The 17,756-nt window shown below is 39.4% G+C and overlaps 2 protein-coding genes across 2 annotated transcripts; one reads left to right on the top strand and one right to left on the bottom strand.

The window, feature by feature from the left end:
* Positions 1 to 149: 149 nt before the first annotated feature.
* On the top strand, positions 150 to 13,182 carry soat2 (sterol O-acyltransferase 2). Its single transcript, XM_066665428.1, has 16 exons — positions 150 to 388; positions 2,813 to 2,969; positions 4,926 to 4,984; positions 5,134 to 5,285; positions 5,372 to 5,422; positions 6,005 to 6,112; positions 6,303 to 6,585; positions 7,777 to 7,852; positions 8,037 to 8,121; positions 8,231 to 8,276; positions 8,364 to 8,493; positions 9,806 to 9,903; positions 9,994 to 10,092; positions 10,373 to 10,508; positions 11,275 to 11,420; positions 11,808 to 13,182. The coding sequence occupies exons 2-16, from the start codon at positions 2,870 to 2,872 to the stop codon at positions 11,856 to 11,858; spliced, it is 1,620 nt and encodes a 539-aa protein (XP_066521525.1). The 5' UTR covers positions 150 to 388; positions 2,813 to 2,869; the 3' UTR covers positions 11,859 to 13,182.
* Positions 13,183 to 13,388: 206 nt separating this feature from the next.
* On the bottom strand, positions 13,389 to 17,756 carry LOC136691470 (protein FAM186B-like). Its single transcript, XM_066664029.1, has 6 exons — positions 16,249 to 17,756; positions 15,898 to 16,090; positions 15,591 to 15,781; positions 15,179 to 15,220; positions 13,697 to 13,849; positions 13,389 to 13,486 (listed from the first exon to the last, which is right to left on the bottom strand). The coding sequence occupies exons 1-6, from the start codon at positions 17,754 to 17,756 to the stop codon at positions 13,426 to 13,428; spliced, it is 2,148 nt and encodes a 715-aa protein (XP_066520126.1). The 3' UTR covers positions 13,389 to 13,425.

The following is a 17,756-nucleotide window of genomic DNA, read 5'->3' as shown; positions in this document are numbered from 1 at the left end:
CGATATCATCAGTCATCTATATGCAAACATTAATACTGGGAAAACAAGGAAGTGAGAGAGAGAGAGGGAGACGAGAGGTCTTTCTCTGACCCAGAAAAGTGAAGTCTGGATGTGACAAAGATCAGTGAAGTGAGGATTGATGGCCAAACAGATCAATAAGAGAGGCACAACCAGCAGCTGGAAAAGAGACGACATCTGAGTTATGGGGTTCAACTGAGACACAGGGAAGCACAGAACACAGGTCAAAGTTAAGCAGAAGTAACAAAGAGAGTTGTTAAACCACACAGTTGGCAAACTGCTGACAGCACAGAAACTCTCCTCCCATGTTCCTGATCCTCAAAGGGGATGATGTGGAGAATCTGATCCTCAAAGGACGCTTGTGTGAAAGGTGAGTTCGAGACTTTTTAACTAGACATTTATGACAGAGCTACTTTAGTAGCAGTAGTGGTGTACAAGTGTTCGAAGGTGTTTTGTGGAGTAGTAGTGGTGGTAGAAGAAGTAATAATGATCATAGTAGCAATAGTAGATGTAGAAGTAGTCATAGTGGTAGTAGGTCTAGTAGCATTAATAGTAGTAGTAATAGTAGCTGTATTTCTTGTTTGTAGTAGTTGTAGTGGTAGTCACAACAGTATTTGTAAAAGATGTGGTAGTAGTAGGTCAAGGTAACTATCTTAGTATAATCTTGAACAGTTTCTTCATTAAAGGTTGATATGAAAATGAACACAAAAAACCCTGCAAATGCATAAATTGTTATGTCGCTGATTCCTCTCTGTGATAGAAAACATGTTCAGGATCATTCACCCAATGCTAATGTTCTTTACCATGCTAACAGCACTTCCTGTGTTCTATAAAGAGCTAAATGACTTCTAAGAACCTTTTATGACTCTTTTATTTTTAAAAATCTAAAAGTATATCAGGACAGTTGATAATGTTAGTGGCTTTTTTAGAAGAAAATATTTTTCTCAAAAAAAAGACAAGAAAAAAGAAATCCACAGATGTGTTAACAGAAACAATTTTAAGCCAGTTAAATGTTAGTTAGTTATAATTATAATAATAATAAATAACTGTATTTCCAAAATAGGTACAAGAGTTAAAAAAAAATTTGTCCTCACCTTTGAAACAATGAAATAATCCAATAATAGCAACATACAGAACCAATGCAAAACTGGTATCTTTTAATCGTATTATATATAAAGACTGCTAAGTGAGAATACACAATTGTGTAACTAACTGGAATCCATCCACATTACTATGTACTGTCATAAACACTGATCAAGAAGGCAGTCACAGCAGGCTTGTAAATGATGTCACTAAACACTAAAGTAGTCTTTTATTTTTAAGGCTAAAGTGCTTTACACTTTTCCACATGGTATATTCTCACTTTTCTTTTCACCAGGAACCTAAAAATTGTTACTATCCAATGAAAAACAAGTATCTCTGAAAATAGTGACTTTATAGGAGAAGGGAAAAAGCTTTCATTTTAATGAATGTCAATGTAAAAAGTATATATATATATATATATATGAAGACATTTTGGAGCATTTCTATTGGTCCATTCATCATGACATATTCACAAAATACAAAGTACAGCTGCTGTGTTCAAATACATGTTTTTCCCTGAACAAAGATGAGGCCAATAACTTACACACATATTCAAACTCAGTTTTTCAAAACTACACATTTCTTATAGCACCACTCTTCATGTCTTAGATTATTAGGGCTTCTACTTTATTTCCATAAGAATTCATTTCACAATAACCATTAAGAGACTCATTTATTTCAGGTTTCATCTACTGTATCAGATTTTTAATGGTTCAAAATCTGCATACACCTTGACTCATCCTTTTCCCTCCATGCACAACACTGATCATTATGACCAACCAGTTCCTCTGTTTACATATATCAGTCATCCATGCATGGAGAGAAAATGGTAAGGGATTTAATCCCAAAAACGCCATACCAACTAGAAAGCATGGCAATGGCAGCACCATGTTGTGGGGCTGTTTTGCTGGGAAAGGCACTGATGATGGACCCAAGCTCCCCTTTAAAACTCCCTCATGTGTGATTCTGCTTAATGAGTGGTTAATAGAACACACTCGCAAAGTGGAGTAATGCAAGTAGTGTTTAAATTCCCAGTGTAATTTTGCTTTACAGTCTTAAGTCTTCACGCTTAAGATAATAAGCCCAAACACAAGCTTGTTATTCCCTAGGTATAACTGGGAGACAAATGTACATGATCAAAATGAGTCAGACATTTGTTCTTGTTGAATATGAGTCTGCCGTGTACACAGCATCACAGGAATGCATACAGGTAACTCTCAGTCAATGACCTTTCCCTCTTTTTCAATACCATGTACTCTCAGGCACACATTCGTTGTTGACCTGTCTATACATTATCTGCAATAAAGTGACGACCTCCCCCAGAACAAGCTTATCCTTGTTTAAACTTTGTGGACTCGGAATGATAACCATAAAAGACCTCACAGGTAACTACAGGTCAATTTGAAGCAGTCTGTTGAAGAAGCTTGAGGTAATTGTTTTTAAGTTGATGATTGGCACTGAGAATGGTGGCCTTACACTAGTGTGCCTTAAATTTAATACTGAGGTGAGGGGCTTTACACACTTCAAGCCAACACTGGGCCCTGAGCATGGTAATTTTAGATACATATGCATCCATGTGTGCGGAACTGAACATCTACATTCATAGGTGGACCCTCTTTATACTAATTATAATGGGTGTGTGCACACATATGGGCATATGATGTAACGTGTAAATCAAGCCTTTCTTTATGTACCTACCTTTCTCCCACAGACATCAAATCTGGACATATATCAGTAAGAGCTAAAGTATCCTGAAACCATAAAAACCATGGCAACCCACAGCCCCAGCAGCAAAGTGGTGCATCGCAACCGAGGCATAACTTCCCCTAGCAACTCATCCATGACAGGGAACGGCTCGGTCAGACAGGGTGAGTACTACTCTACACATCCTGTAAGAGGGAGTTATCCTGTTCAGGTAGAACTTCATTAAAGTCAGTAAAACCTGATCTTTCTGAGATAAAATTGCATCAATGCATACTGCATCAGGAACCTGAAAAAGTGAGGTGTGTGAATACCAGGGGAATAAAAGAATAATTACTGTAATGCTTACAAAATACTAAAATAACACCTTATTTATATCTTGAAATGCCCTATTATGCTACAGTAAAAACATGATTATTAAAAATACACTACTGTGCAGTAACCACTCTTCATTTTTTTTATAAAAGGAAGCAGTAAAAAGCAGAAAACATGATCACTGTCCAATGAAAAACATGTATCTCCAAAACCAGTTACTTTACAGAAGAAGGAAAAACCCTTAATTTTCAAGTAATTTTGGAGTATTTCAATTGGTCCATTCATCATGAAATATTAACATGAATTAATATGAAGGGCAGCTGCTGTATTCAAATGATGTAGTAAACTAAAAACAGACAAAAATGGAGATACATGTTTTCACGGGATATAACAAGACCAATTGTGCTAATCTGGATTTAAACATGCAATCTACAGGTGGTAGGGCCAACATGTAGACCACTGCACCACTCAGAGGACATGCTGTGTTTTAGAAGTTGGTTGCATTTACTAATTCTCACAATCCAAGTCATCCCAAACACAGTCAGGGATGTTGAAGTCTAGGCTCTGGAGAAGTCCGTTCTTTTTCTTTTCTCAGTAGCAGTTTCACATCTTAATAAAAAGCTCCATAGCTTTCAGCACCTTACTGTTGTCTTCTCACAGTGAGTGGACTGACAGGGATACTTGTGATTTATGTCAGTTGTGAAGTGAGAGTGGGTGTGAGAGTTCTTGTTACATTTTGTCTTTCATCTTTCATTCATTCATTCATTATCTATAAGCACTTATCCAATTCAGGGTCGCAGTTGGTCCGGAGCCTACCTGGAATCATTGGGCGCAAGGCGGGAACACATCCTGGAGGGGGCGCCAGTCCTTCACAGGGCAACACACACACTCACACATTCACTCACACACTCACACCTACGGACACTTACACGCCAATCCACCTACCAACATGTGTTTTTGGACTGTGGGAGGAAACCGGAGCACCCGGAGGAAACCCACATGGACACAGGAAGAACACACCAACTCCTCACAGACAGTCACCTGGAGCGGGAATCGAACCCACAACCCTGGAGCTGTGTGAATGCGACACTACCTGCTGCACCACCGTTCCGCCTCTTTCATCATTCCCGTCTGGAAATTAAACAATGAAGAGTGGTCTATAATATTTGCACAGTACTGTTTGTAAAAACACTACTTGTAATTGTTATATAACCATGTCTGAACCTCCTTATACTTCCTATCTAATTTAATACACACATGTATACAGCTGACGGTACAGTGGCGCAGCAGGTAATGGCGCAGTCACACAGCTCCAGGGACCTGAAGGTTGCGGGTTTGATTCCTGCTCTGGGTGATTGTCTGTGAGGAGTGTGGTGTGTTCTCCCTGTGTCTGCATGGGTTTCCTCCGGGTGACTGTCTGTGAGGAGCGTGGTGTGTTCTCTCTGTGTCTGCGTGGGTTTCCTCCGGGTGCTCCGGTTTCCTCCTACAGTCCAAAAACACACGTTGGTAGGTGGATTGGTGACTCAAAAGTGTCCGTAGGTATGAATGGAATTGTGTGTGTTGCCCTGTGAAGGACTGGCCTGAAATTCCTGCCTTGCACCCAATGATTCTGGGTGGGCTCCAGACCCACCGCAACCCTAGACTGGATAAGCAGTTACAGACAATGAACGTATATGACCTTTTTGTTTCCCATGATGAATTTATCTACTACAGTCATCGAATCTCTTATGTGTCTCTCTACGTCCTTGTATTCAAGTATTGCTCTAAACGATATAGTTTGTACATTATACTCATTTGTTCATATGCAGACACCAATCACACAGAGTCTCTTTCAGAGGACGCGGTCCAGTGGGCGAGACATGTGGAGGTAAAGACGTTTTGTTCTGCTCTTGACTGTGTGATTATGAAAGTCTGTGATTATAAAATGTTTATTGAACCTAACAGGTCACAATGCACTGATTTAGAAGCAATTAGTGTCCTTCTAAACAGTGTCCTGTTTCACTGTTCCCTGATAAGAGGATAAAGGCAGAGGTCATTGACCAAGTGATGGTCCAAATGAGCGAGGCTCTGGACAAAGCGCTTACAGAGTCATTGAGGTCCCTGTCCAAGAACACACACTCTGACTCGGGTGGGAAGACACACTCCCACACTGATGAGAAAGCTAGAAGGTGAATACCATTCAATGAAAGCTAATATGCAAGCTTGTTGCTGCAGGGAAATAGGTCACAAAATAATAAACAAATTCCAATTTCAGACACAGAATGGAGGATGGGAAGATGTTTGTGGCCAGGCAGTCCTTACTTGAGTAAGTCTGAACAATAATAAATAAGAAATTACATAATTCTACAAATTCTATGTTAATGCAGCATTTTTTCTTAAGCTCATTAATATGTAGTTTGTACCTACTCTGCTGCGGTAGGAGCTTTTTACCTCCTCTGGGAAAGCTTCAAATTACATAATTGAATGTTTCTGTGAGGGTTTGATGGCATTCAGTCATGAGAACATTAGTGAGATAAGGTATTGATAGTGTATGATTAGGTTTGGATCACAAACACCACTCCAAATCATTCCAAAGACACAGAATGACGCTTCATCACTCCAGAGGATGCACTTCATTTATTCCACAGCCCAAATCCTAGGGTGTTTTACACTCAGCATCCAACGCAGTGACCTTTAGTTTGTATGCAGCTGTACCAGAGCGTTCCATTTAATTTCATGCTTTTCTAAGAAGAACAGAAGCTGTGTGAACATGACTGAACATCTGTGCCAATGATTTGTGCACCATGAAGTCATTGATTTCACTAATCATGAGGGGAGTCTACAGCATAGTGTATGCACTAATTACACTAATTCATGAAATATGACATCAATCTCTCCCTCTCTCTAGTGAACTGTTTGAGATCAGTCACATCAGGACCATCTATCACATGTTTATTGCTGCACTTTTTCTCTTCATCATCAGCACACTGGCAGTGGACTACATTGACCAGGGAAGGTGGGTAATGGCTATTGTAGCTATTTTCTGAACAACAAAGTCATTGGCACTATATCTATCTGTATTTGCAGAGAAATATGACATTTTTTAAGAAGGATTTTATGAAAGACATTGATTATGCTGTTACAGAGGCACCTGTTATGTAGAGGCACTTGGCTAACTATAACTGCTTGCTATCCCCTAATCTCAGGCTGGTTTTAGACTTCGACTTGTTCTTCTATGCCTTTGGTCAGCTGGGCACTGTAGTATGGGCCTGGCTCATCATGTTCAGCTACACTCTGCTTGGACCATACCACGTCCTGAGCCAGTGGGCTGACCTCTACCATAGCACTAAGTGGAAGATGTCAGTATCATTGGTGACAGTTGTGGTCTTGTTGGTGACTCAGATGAGTGTGCTGGGTTATTTCCCAGTGTATATGGTTCTGCACTACCAACTGCCACCAGCGTCTCGTTTCATCATCATCCTTGAACAGGTATATGATTATTATAAAAATTACACTGAAGAATGACTATAAACACAACAGAGAGTAATAGGAAGCTGGATATAGTGATGATTTGTAAGTAAATTTTATTTTAATTCAATTTATTTTTGTAAAATAGATTTAGAAAACACTGGCCACATTAAAAATGTCCAAAATGTTTTGGAATTTTTGCTACATAAAATTATATTACATTTCAGAATGTATTTCTGCTGTATTTTCCAGGAAAAAAAAGTAATTTACATAAAAATATGTTTATTCCAAGTAAATCTGGTCAATTTGTATTAGTACATTCCTCATGAATATGACACAGTGTAAGGGCTGTTTTGATCATCATGTGGAAAAAAACAGAAAATTTGTATCTGATAGCAATGATATACTAAAATATCTGGAGAATACAACTCACATCAATGAGTAACAGGTAAAGATCACATTAATTTCTTGCATCATGTTCAGGGACTGTTCTGTGCTAGCGTCCCTTATTTACTGCTGATCCAAAGTCTGGAATTAAGGTGGAACATTTCAATACCCTATTAATCCTTGTCCACAATCTAGATCTTGTGATAACCATCTTATCATCTGTGATAACCAAATGTTACTGTGCAGCTCCATGAGTACAGCTGCTCTCACCAAACAGGCAGATACTCGCAAGGAAAGAAGCAAGGGCCAGCTGGATTGCATAGTGGACAGGGTGATCCTAGGAAGTCATCCTAAGATCAATTGATTAAATGTCCTGTTTGCTTTTCTGTAAAAGTGAATGGGGGTCTGTAATTATGTTCTAGTTGTCTTAGAAACAAATATGAAAATCATCACATGTATAAGCTGCGATAAACAAACAAAGCTGAGAACACAGTTCCTAGATACTTAGCACTGAGCATGGAGAACTTAAGCTCGTGTGCAGCTCTCCAACAACCCATTTCATTCTCTTTTAATTAAATTTAAATGCTCTGTTTTCACAGTTGAGTATCTGGGTCCAAAATGTGTGAATGTTAAAATAATCTCTAATGATAAGGACATTTTATAAAAAACCTTAAAACCTATAGTGTTTTTGTAAATATTATTAGTATTCTTGCATATTTCTGGTATAAAATAACAGCCAGTTTTTGAAAGGCAATAGGAATTTTAGCTATGCTCAGCTACATTTACCAAACAGCACTTGCTAAAACCTGGTTGTGAATTCAACAGATTCGGTTCCTAATGAAAAGTTACTCCTTCATCAGGGAAACTGTTGTGGCCATCCTCGGAGCCAAACAAGTGAAAGGTAATGCCACGAAGCTAATTTATTTGAGCTACTGATGCTTACGCTGACCATATGACACTGGAAATCTATCCTAGAACACTCGTTCCTATATTAACCAGTCTTTTGAAAATAATAATCCAACATCACTGTTCTCCTGTGTGAATGAACCCTAAATGTTGTGTATGTGTTTGTGGGTGTGTCCAAGGTGAACCATGTAGATTCCCTACTCTTTCCAGTTACCTCTACTTCTTGTTTTGCCCAACTCTGATCTACAGGGAGACGTACCCTCGGTAAATGTCCCTCATTTAATCATTGTGTGTACAGTATGGAAATGTATTAAAGTCACTGTCACATAGCTATCGCTGTTGATTCAGACACCACTTGTTGTTTTTTTAATAGAAACCCTTATATAAGGTGGAACTATGTGTGGAGGTGCTTTGCAAAGGTTTGATTGATTATCTTGCTTGTGCTAAACAAACTGACTTTGCTCACAGTATTGGTGCTGACATTGTGTCCCCTCTATCTGTTTTAGATTTTAGGAAGTCTGTTTTACCTGTACTTCATCTTGGTACGCCTGTGTATCCCTGTGCTTATGAACGAGAGCAATCGGCCATTCAGCACACGGACGCTGATTCTGGCCATGTTTCATGCCACTTTACCAGGTACATACCACACACTGTTGCTAACACACTAGGCAAAGGATTAAGCAGTGTAAGTGAGGAATGCAGTGTATTGCTGAAGTCATAAAATCATATAGATTTCAGGAATAGATGTTCAGTTTTCTGGCACATCAGGACCAGATTGTTATTAGTATTTGAACGGTGAATTGGTTTGTCAGGAGGTTATTCAGAAAAGGACATGTAGTTTCACAGGATACAAATTATTCTGTTCACTTCACTTGACTGCTTCTTTCACAACTCACTCTATGGACAGGGAGTCTGTCTGTCTAAATATTATAATAATATCATAACTTTGTTTCCTTTGAATTATTCTGACTTTAATCTCAGAATTATTTTTAGATTTTAATCTCTAAATTGTTCTGACCTTATTCTCAGAACATTATTATTTATTTAATTTTATTTTTGTTAATGCCATGGCCCTAAAATTCTGTTGTAGGATTAGGAATATGTCATTGAGCTACAACATTGACACTGAACAATATGACAAATAACATACAAAACACTATTTGTAGGTAAGAATTCACCTTTAATATATATCCAGACACATTTATCAGTAATAATTCTCTATTTCATTCTAACAAAGCATACAGATGAACAGTGCTTTTAAGGCTAATCAGGATAGATGTATTTTACGGCTGTTGATGTACTTGGAGAGATGAGATAGGACTGTTTAGACTGTTGCACAAGGTATTGATCAGAATGACTGTGTTTGCAGTGTGGCCTGGCTGGGTGCCAGTTCAAAGTTCTGAGCTGCGTTTCCTTTTGAAATCTGGCCTTCTCAGTGTATTACTCAAAAAGTTAAAGGCTTGTGTCCAACAGTGTCTGGGTATTCCTTACATTGTTTGATTTTGGTTATATTAGTGTGCACCCATTGCTTTTACAGGAATTCAATTATCACACACAGTTTATGTGATCTCCTTAGAAAAGCACTGACCTAGAGAATAGGATGCTCTAGTGCAGCTCCACATGAGCATGAAGTCTCTAAACCCAATGCTGGCTAGAGGGGTATAAAGCCCCCAGCAATTGTCTATGAGACAGTGGAACTGCAGTGATGGAGCATGTACACTGATACACTTGGCATCAGCAGGAATTGCATTTGTGATCCAGAACTAAACATCAATCAACTTCTCACCTCACAATTCTCTTAAAACATCTAGTGTAAAGCTTTCCTTATAGAGTAAAAACTGCTACTGCAGCAGTGTGGAAGACTCTCAGGTACTACAGTCTTGATCTGAGAATTAATAAATAAACAGGCGTCTACACACCCATGGTGTACTATGTGTTCCTCTGGCAGGAATGCTGATGCTGCTATTGGGCTTCTTCGCCTTTCTGCACTGCTGGCTCAATGCCTTTGCTGAGATGCTGCGCTTTGCTGACAGGATGTTCTACAAAGTGAGTGACCAGTCTCTCTACTTACTTTAAATGCACACAAATTAATTAAAGGGCTAACCACCATATATTCAATTCCTTCTCCATGATTAGGACTGGTGGAATTCCACATCTTTCGCTAACTACTACCGCACGTGGAACATTGTGGTACATGACTGGCTTTATTATTACGCCTACAGAGATTTCCTCTGGGTAAGGAGCCGAATTATAACAATGAATATATATTCACTGCCAGCAAGGTCTCAGTTTCCTAATCCCAGTCCTGAGGACCCTCTACTCATTTTTTTGATTTTGCTCATCTAGCACACCTGATTCATCTCAAGAACTAAATAACCAGCCCCTCATTTGCTAGATCAGGGGGTGCAAGAATGGAAAATACCAAACTGTGAAGAGCAAAGAGGGCACAATACTGGGACTGGGAACCTCTTGTCTGTTGATCTGAACTCTAACCTGGCCATTCTCTTCTCCTCAGCTCTCAGGCCATCGTTTCCGGTCATTAGCCACTCTATCTGTGTTTGGCGTCTCAGCTTTTGTTCATGAATATGCTTTCACCATGGGCTTCGGCTTCTTCTACCCTGTGATGTTCTGTCTATTTGCAGTGATCGGAGGTAAGACATTGAGAACCAATGCATGAACGAATAAGTCAATCAATCACTCCTTTATCAAATCGAAGAAGGGAGACAGTCATTTACAACGTAGCTAAGCTTTGTACAAAAACAAAGGACTGAAAGTTATAAATACGCTTCTTGGAATAAGAAACTGGGATATAATTATATTGGTACATGAAATAAAATAATTCATTTTGCTCCAGTAATCCACTTTTCTGCTCTGCTAATCTCATTAAAAGAGTGTGATGTCAGTGTGAGCATGGATTAATGCTATGTCGACCATGACTGAGTCAGATGATTAGGTATATCTCTTAAGTTCATAGTTTTGTAAATAAAAGCCAGCCTAAATGCACGTTTTGTCACTTATAAAGTGGTCTCTTTATACCATTTTAACTAAAATGTATTCTCTACATTTTAGTAGCAGATTTGTTCAGCACTGCCCTTGTCTCTGCTATTTCACAGTTTTTATGTTTATACTATTAACCTGGAATGTGGATACAGAAATAAAAACAACCCTTGCATGTGCACATGCCAAAATTCGTACCGTTGCTACACATTTGTTTTTTCTTTCTTTGAATTAAATGAAATATTCCCTGAAGGATAAATAACCCTGGGGTTATTAAAGCCCATATTTATCCACATAAAATGCATTTTGCCAGGGCACTGATAGATGTTTAGGATGGTTAAAAGCATGAATCACATACTCATTTAAAGCTAAAAATGAAAATATGGTGACGGTTAATACACGGTTGTTTTAATCCACCAGGGGTGTTCAACTTCACTCTGAATGACAAGAGAAAGAGTCCCGTGTGGAACATCATCATGTGGACGTGTTTGTTCATTGGCCAGGGCGTCCAGGTGTGTCTGTACTGTCTGGAGTGGTACGCTCAAGTGCACTGTCCACGTACTGAGGTAAGAACTACTCACTACTAGAGCTTGCATCAGATAGATTAGATCAGGATAGATCACGCTTGTACACTGTATAGATGCTGGAGGAAGTAAATTTGTGATGATTAAGTTCTGGTCAGGATTATGCTTTAACTCTATAAGTCCAGCTAAGCCCCAGATGCAAGCTCCATGACTGAACTGCCAGATGGTGTTAGATACACTTAGAGCTCAGAGCACAAGTTCAGGGCCCAGGAGCCAGCTATATATAGACTTTAGCAGCAGTTAAATGTTAAACAACTTTGTCCACTTGGTGGGGCTGGAGGATTTGATATCTGAAACTGGAACTATGACTTACCACAAAACTCCAGTTCTGACTTCAGACATGATTTTTGTTGTTGTTTTTATATGCAGGATGGATTCTGGGAGTTGGTGACGCCAAGATCCTGGACGTGTAATTTATAAATATAAGCCTATATACCTCCACAATGTGAATGTATTGAATGTGCTGCCTGCTGGTGTTCTACATGACTCTCAGAACAAAACCTTGTGTCTCCATTTTCTTTGTTACTTTTAACATAATTTAAAAACACCAGCTGACTTTTACAATTTGTCTAAATGATAATTAATGTTTAAAGTTATGTTAAAACTATGATGGACTGACATCCTGTCAATGGTGAGTTCCTGCATGGCTCCCAGAGACACTGGGGTAGGCTTTGGACTTACTCTGAGCTTGAACACGGTGGTTACAGAATATGAGTCAATGAATGATTGAATTAAGTTAAAATGTCATGATAAACAGTCTGCTAGAAATGGCCAGTAATTACTTGTTCAGAAAATCATGTTCAGCTAACTTTCAGTGAAAGCTATGAATGTTTTCTCTTCTCATGTAAAAGCTTTGGATGTATTAGGTTTTTGTGCAAAGTGATCATTTACTGTGTCATGATTATAATAAGAGGTACTCCTCTAATGAAGTCATATCTGTGGCTAACCATCACATAATATAAAAGGTACTGAAATAGACTGAATGAAAAGACCTGTGATTCCTCACTATTATTATCCCCATCATCCTGTCATCGAAAAACATTCATCTCCATTTGATGATCTTTAGTTTACAACATCATTTGAACACAGCAGCTGTCCTTCGCATTATGTACAAAATGTCATGATGAATAGCCCACTACAAGTGATCTAAAATTACTTGGAATAAAAGATTTTTACATTGACATCCATTGAACATTTTCACGGTTTTCCCCTTCTCCTGTAAACCTAGTATTTCAGAGATGCATGTTTTTCTTTGGACAGCGACAATATAAACATAATCTTCATCATATCATCATCATCATCATCATCATTAATTGAAATACAAAGTATTCTCTGGCGGCACGGTGGGCGCAGCAGGTAGTGCTCAGTCACACAGCTACAGGGACCTGGAGGTTGTGGGTTCGAGTCCTGCTCCAGGTGACTGTCTGTGAGGAGTTTGGTGTGTTCTCCCTGTGTCTGCGTGGGTTTCCTCCAGGCGACTGTCTGTGAGGAGTGTGGTGTGTTCTCCCTGTCTGTGTGGGTTTCCTCCGGGTGCTCCGGTTTCCTCCCACAGTCCAAAAACACACGTTTGTAGGTGGATTGGTGACTCAAAAGTGTTCATAAGTATGTGTGTCTGTGAAAGACTGGCGCCCCCTCCAGGGTGTGTTACCACCTTGCGCCCTATGATTCCAGATGGGCTCTGGACCCACCATGACCCTGAACTGGATAAGTGGTTTCAGACAATAAATGAATAAATGAACAAAAAGTATTCCCTTTCTTCAGATTGCTGATATTCTGTTGTGTTTCTAATTAAATATAAACACATCTGTAATGTTTTTGTCAATATATGTAAAATCTGTAATAATTGAAAAGAAGTAAGAGATCAGTTAATTTATTTTATGTTCTGCTGGACTGTTGTATATATGTGTGTGGTTATGTGTGGTATGGAACAAGGGCATGACATTGACCATGGTCTGTTCTGCCTGTTTTATTGAAAGTAAAATGATTACTAGTTTTTTTTCATCAAATCAGCTCTGCCTAAGGACATCTGGTGATTAGCTCCAGCTGTCCTGTAAAAGAACACAAACAGTTCACTGAAACACTATAGAAAACTGTGAATGCATTCATTTTATGCACATGCAAGATGCTGATAGCAACTGTACAGTTATATTTCAAATATATTCTAGGCATTTACTCTTAACCTTCCCTCAGTCTCTCATTTTAGACTGGGGCTAATATTTAAACAGGACTGGTAAGAAAAACTCCTTGTAATTCCTAACCTGGTCTGCAAAGTGTGTAATGCCTTAATGCGTTTGTAGTTCACATCCATTTCAAAAAGTCGGGGCAAGTGGCACGTAAGCTGAGGTAAGGCTGTGTCTGCTTCACCAGAACTTAGCGTCTTATTTACTGGCCACCGAGTCACCCAGCCTCTCCTGTAACCCAGCAGAAAAAATAGAAATTCACCTGTCTAGCACTTTTCAATTTTGTAAACCATCTCAAAACCCCCAGCACACCTAAAACAACAGATGACAACATTCTAGGCCACAACGCTTCAACCCAATCCTAATCCTACATTGTTTAATGGTTCAGCTAGCATTACTTTAAACTCTAATGCTATTCCAGAATACTGAGCTGTAAGTGACCTTAAACCTACCTCAGCTGAGCACAGTGGTCTAGACGTACTGTAACATTTCAACAGATTAGTAAGGTGTGTCAGAGCTGTGCCAGTGAAAGCTTTAAATGTCAGAAGCAAGACCCTGTAGCGCTAAACTTACAAAGACGCTAATATGTTTATTTTCCATAGGATAATGCACTCTGTTTTGTATTCTGATGCAGTTGGAGATGATTTACAGACTCAGAAAATATCTAATCTAGAAGTGGTGAAAGCATGAACTATTTTCCCAAGTGTAGTAGCCTACAGTATGTGACTTGTTTTGGGTAGGTTTCTCAAGCAATCGAATGCATTATTAGGGTGACCAGAGGTCCTCTTTTACCCAGACATGTCCTCTTTTTTAGACTTAAAAAAATGTCCGGGCGGAATTTCACAAACATCCGGGATTTTGTTTTTCTAGAGTTTACATAGAATTTGGAGAAACGTTTCTTTCACAAACTAGTCCTGTCCTCCCCTACTCTGATTGGTTCACTTGAGTGAGAAGGGGGAGGGGTGAAGTAGCCTAAAATCTTCTGATTGGACGGTCTAACTGTAGAGCTACCGTTATTGGTCAATAACCTTCACTCTAAACATTTAATTGGTCAGTCTGCACGTCAGTAGTCGTCCACCCGGAGACGTGTCCTCTTTTTCACCATCTCAGATCTGGTCACCCTATGCAGTATGTTACTTGATATGGCACTGAACTGAACAAATACTTTAGAATTTTACACTAAGGGTCTGAACTGTAGCTCTTAGTTGTGCTACAAAAATTAAAATCAACCCTATTTTGATAAGAATATAAGATTCAGGAAAATGTTCCTGATCACCTAGTCATCTCAGGTTTTATCAAATACAGTTTCTGATTTGTGACACTGAACTTGACTGACCTTGACTTGTGTAATTCTTCTACCATTTGCAAGTGAAAAGCAACATTGTGTTTATGAGTTATGTGCTTATAGGGCTGTAAACATATAGAGGAAAGGGCACAAAAATAGAGTCTTGTACACCGTACTGCACTTATCTATGTTCAGAATATATGCATGAATAAACATTTGTTAAATATTTTACAGAGCATTTTTTAAAAAGCAGATGCTCACATACGAATACTTACTTTCCTCTTTCAGCATCTTCAACCTGATCCTGAGAATCCACCCTGCCATATTGAGACCAGCACAGTGAATTGTGCATGAGCACAACATAATTTTAAAACTCACTAATGTCACATATAGAAAATAGGCCAGAAAATATCTTCCAAAAATGTTATATTACCAACATATGACTTTTTTGTTCTATGCTGCTGTTTTATGCTATATTTAGCCTAGCATTTAGAATTGTATGAAAAATAGAGAGAGGGAGGGGCTTTGGAAAAGCTGCTTTAGGAATCGGCTTTAAAATGTTGGCAAAAATATGATGCATTGGTCTGGGATTCTAATTTTAGCATCTTAATACTTTCCTTCACATAGAGATATACTTTCTGTGCACCTTTAAATTTGTTGTTTACTACCCACACAGCAGGATAGTACCTGGATAGGACATGTCCATAACGTAGGTCAGACAAAGGTGAAGGGTGATGGGTAGACCTGGGTGGTACAGGGGTTGGGCCCTGGATAAAGCTGAGATTCAGACTCATGGGCATCACACACAGGAACGGTAGTGATTTGTAACTCTGGCATGGGTATGGCATTGCCAGATGTAACCCATAATCTTCTCTTATCTGAAAGAAACGTAAGGATTTAAAACATTTTTCCACGTATTTACCTTTAATATCTCTTATACACGATACAATTCATAATGTTATTAATGTACTATTCTCAAATATCACCCACTGACCTGCTGGAAAAGATAAATCATCTGGGCAATGCATCTTCTGCGTCTCTGGTCGATGGAAATTTGTCGGTCGCTCCATTTACTTATCACTGCATGTTGAAAATGATCTATTCTCTGCAGAAAACAGTACAAGTCTTTGATGGTCTTTCCATTTGTCATGCCTCGGGCAAGACGTAATTGGGCATCCAGTGTCCTCCTGTGTAACAGTTATCAATATCTTAGACAACAAATGGCATACTGTACATCACATGAATATAAAGTCTTCATATGAAACACACTCATACAGACAACTAGACAACAACACCAGTTTTACTGAACTGTCCTCAACAGCAACACAAATACATAAATTCCTACCGTACTCGTTGCAGTGCATCGCGTGCCACGTATCGGTTAAAGAGGCAGACAAGCCGCAGCTTCACACTGTCAAGGGTGTTGATGACACAGTGTTTAACCAGGCTGTATAGTTTAGATGAAATTCTTTTGTTGACAAAAGCTAGATGTAGAATCCTGAGGTTAGATCTTTGAGACTGCACATTAATAACAAACTTGATGCCTCTCATTTTGGTCCGGAGAAGTGTTTCTCCTTCCTCTTCCATATCCATTGCGTAGCGTTCCACAACATCCACCAAGTGAACTGGATCATCGTTCTGCAAGGTAATGTTCTCTGGGTTTTGTAGGAATGTATATCCGCTCTGAGGCTCTGGTTCCACTTCCACAGTCTGCTTGGCGGAGGTGATTTTGGTTTTTTTTTTTTGAGAGGAAAGAAGAGGGACATTGTCACTGTTTGAAACCGTGACTTCTGGAGACCTACATAGAGGTTCCTCTTGGGCTGAGCCTTTGTTTCTTGGAGCCATGGTCAAGTCAATTTCCTGCAGGCTCTCAAGGGTCACCCCCCTGTTACATGTCTGCCTCTTGGCCATCTCATTGATGCTTTTGACCTCGTCCGACACTAGGGAGTGGGAGTTCTCCTGCATTTCTGCACTTTGGTCTTGTTGGAATGGTGCTTGGAGGTTGTTCCCTGCATCTGTCACAGTCTGGTCATGTTTCTGGATCTCTTCACTGATTGGTCTCAGCATGTCACCGGGTGCCTTTTTGATGCTTTTTTCCGAGAATGGAGACTCTTCACCAAGCAGTGTTTCCACAGTTTTTTCACTGATGGTTTCTTCTACTTTGTTAATCAACCCATTAAAACAGTGCCTGATTGTATTCTGCAGAGTGTAGTACAGTTTTACTCTTGGATCAGAATCCAGTTTCTGACATTGCTCATCCTTATTTTCAGGTTGTGATTCCGAGCAAACTGCTATGAGGTCCATTACAACTGTCTGGAAATTCTGTAAGAGATCAGGGCCATTCTTCTCCACATGTTCTTCAAGATTTCCTACATTATCTGCCACTTCTATGTGCTGGGGAACTTCATCTGAACTTTCATCCACAGAAAAGGCAGTTTGCTCCTCTCTTGGTGCAGGTTCGTTCTCTTGGTCCCTTTGGCCCAGTTGGTTCTTCAGAACTGGTTCTCCTTGCCCTACAGATTGTGGTGCTGACACTGTAGCTTTCTGCACCTGTGGGATTTGCAGTTGCTGAATTTCAAACAAAAGATCCTTATTCTCCTCTTTCATCCTTTGCAGCTCCTCCTCGAGTTTCGTGATCTTCATGTTTCCATCTGCCATTTGAATCTTCAGCTTTGCCAACCCCGACCTGCAATCATTTCCCTTCATTTTCTCTACTGTGACTTGAAGAGACTTTGCCTCTTTTGTGCGATCCTGAAGCGCTTGGTTCAGGTTCTTTAGGCCCGTTTGTATGAAACTAAAGGCCATGTTCATTGCGTTGTTACAGGACAGGCTCTTGGCTATGTCATTTAACAT

Source organism: Hoplias malabaricus, chromosome 3 (genome assembly GCF_029633855.1).
Source record: "Hoplias malabaricus isolate fHopMal1 chromosome 3, fHopMal1.hap1, whole genome shotgun sequence".
Lineage (NCBI taxonomy): Eukaryota > Metazoa > Chordata > Actinopteri > Characiformes > Erythrinidae > Hoplias > Hoplias malabaricus.
The sequence above is the reverse complement of the archived record's forward strand: the minus strand, read 5'-3'. Positions and strand labels throughout refer to the sequence as shown.